General features: G+C 37.8%; 1 protein-coding gene across 1 annotated transcript; it reads right to left on the bottom strand.

Annotated features, from left to right (window-relative positions):
* Positions 1 to 1,624: 1,624 nt before the first annotated feature.
* LOC131040053 (ethylene-responsive transcription factor ERF024-like) lies at positions 1,625 to 2,065 on the bottom strand. Its single transcript, XM_057972940.2, has one exon. The coding sequence runs from the start codon at positions 2,063 to 2,065 to the stop codon at positions 1,625 to 1,627; it is 441 nt and encodes a 146-aa protein (XP_057828923.2).
* Positions 2,066 to 2,512: the final 447 nt, after the last annotated feature.

The raw sequence follows: 2,512 nt of genomic DNA, 5'->3' as shown, positions 1-2,512 counted from the left end.
TAAGAGTGCAAAATTATCAAACCATCGTGCACCTTCCATCCTAAAATTTGGAACTTTTCACTGGCAAATTTGTCAAGAATGTATATGACAAATGTAGCGACGTCAAGCTTGATATTCTTTGTATAGATAAAAAACCCTCTACTCCAAGCATTGTGCAAGGCATTAAAATCAACGACTTAATAGAAGGATGTGCAACAGTTGTAGCATCCAAGCAATGATCATTAAATAAGCTGCAACATATGACTCGAATGTTAAAAAAAATAAAAAAATAAAGAACCAAAATCTGCCAAGTTGAATTACAAATTTTTAATGTATTTTATGCTTGTTTGCAGAACTTGAAAATCAAATACCTGATATGCATGTTCTGAATACTACGCTTTACAATCCAGCCTATGTGACCGCAGATCAGATCAAGAAGGCTATGAAATTATAACTTCTTCTCACTGCTGGTATAGGTTCTGATCATATTGATCTCAGTGTTGCAGTAGAAGCTAGTTTGAGTGAAGAGGAAGCCTTTCCCCTCTGCAAGATGTACATGAGCGATCATTACTGCCTCTGTGTTTACGCCCGGGAGAACTACTGCTGAGGCAACAGACACATCCATAGATGGGAAATTTGAAGAGTCCAAAATTTTTTCAGACAAATGCAGCTGACAGGGTTGAAGATAAACTTCATTACCTTTGCCACTGTTCTTCCTGCATGTTCCAAAGTCACATCTTTTGAACACGTCCAGCAGGTTCATGGAGGAATAATATTGGATGGATATGAGACAGACAGGTTTGTGAGGGGCTGGCAAACAACAAAGATGCGGAAATTTAGATAGGGCACATGAGCCATCATGCAAGATGCCACGCACCCTGCTACAGGATTCGTGCCGTTCTAGTTTCCACTGCCATTTAAATATTTAATAATAATCTTCCTTTGATTCGATGTAAGTAACATGTTTGGAAATAAAAATAGATAAAACCACTGAGAAAATTGGAGCAACCAAACAGAAACTAGCAGATAAAATCAGTTTAAAGAAGAAATCAATAGAGAACTTAGGATAAAGCTTCTCACATGATTTCCCAAAAACAAATTAATTGCAAGAAGTGAGATGAAAACATAAGTCTCCCTTGTAAGGCAGGGACTAAAAATAATAGTTGATTTTCAAAGGGACATACAGATGGATGACATGAATGGGAATTAATAAACAAACAACTAATTACATTTTTAAAAAAGACCCAAAACCTTGCAAGATAGAAATCTCTTAAATGTACAGATGTGTTGGGTTTCAACAATAGCTGAATGTTACCATGAGGAAAACCCAAGGCGAAAAACATTTATATTCATTACAAAGAAAAGTGTTACGGGCAGGTGCCATATACTTCAATTTAAAGGAAGTCACCGTATATCGATAAACGTTTCTACATATTTCGATCGAAGCAATTATATAGCTCTAAATTTTCCTAAATTTTGCATTCTAATCCAAACAACTATACAACACAGACCTTTCTGAATCAACTGGAAATCAATCTTAGGCATTGTAAGCGCTTCAACGGTATATCTTCATGATCTCTTTTTCTTTAGTTGGTGATTCTAGTCCATCACCCATGGATTTCTTGTCTAACTTTACCTTGCTAGTCTAAGTGAAATCCCAAAGTGATGTAAATTGGTCATCTCGATCTTCTTCTCTAGTCATGGGGTTACCAAATAGGAGAGATGATCCAATCAGCACGCCATCTGCAATGTTCATTAGCAAGTTTGGCCAATCCAGCCATGAATCCAACATCACATTCTTGTCCATTTGGTTCACTGCAGGATTAATTAATTGAGATTGATTTTGTGGAAACACCTCTGGGTCTATAAAACCATCATCATTCTTGGTGTTAGAGCATAGCTGTGGTGCTTCTTGTTCCACTGGCTGTTGAGCATAAAAATATGCAGCTTCGACTGCAGCCGCCTGAATGTCTGTTGCAGATGAAGTTGAAGGGCAAGGAATAGAATGTATTAAGTCAGGGAAATTGAAATTGGCCGATTCCCCTCTTAAGGCAAAGGCAGCTGCATCGTGTGCACGAGCAGCCATCTCTGGGTGTGGGGAATGAGCCAAGCCATATCCTCTTCTCCTTCCTCGGCTGTCTAATTTCAGATACCCACATTCCCCACTTCCTCTTTCTCACACCTATGTAGGTGGGAAGCTTTGTTCCCCCCCTATTTGCATTTACACTACTACCTTTCTTCCCCATTAATAAGTACAAATAAGTTAACACATTAAATTACTGATTAGCAGTCTATTTAGTTGCAAAACAAGGATAATATTAGTGCAAATACACTACAAACAATATTAAACTTGGGTTCCTTGTCTCTTGAACTCAAAGCAAAACACTACGCAAAACTGACACTACATACGATTTTTTTCTATGGCTTAACAATGCCAGACAAACTCGATATCATTACTTCACAACCAGAATGAGTTTACTGATACGTTTCAATGTGTTCTTATATTTCTGCTCTTCTTTCACCTCCCTACGGA

This window comes from Cryptomeria japonica, chromosome 10 (assembly GCF_030272615.1).
Source record: "Cryptomeria japonica chromosome 10, Sugi_1.0, whole genome shotgun sequence".
NCBI classification, from domain to species: domain Eukaryota; kingdom Viridiplantae; phylum Streptophyta; class Pinopsida; order Cupressales; family Cupressaceae; genus Cryptomeria; species Cryptomeria japonica.
The sequence above is the reverse complement of the archived record's forward strand: the minus strand, read 5'-3'. Positions and strand labels throughout refer to the sequence as shown.

Coding starts and splice junctions, on each gene's coding strand:
- LOC131040053 (XM_057972940.2), bottom strand. CDS start 2,065: ATGGCTGCTCGTGCACACGATGCAGCTGCCTTTGCCTTAAGAGGGGAA.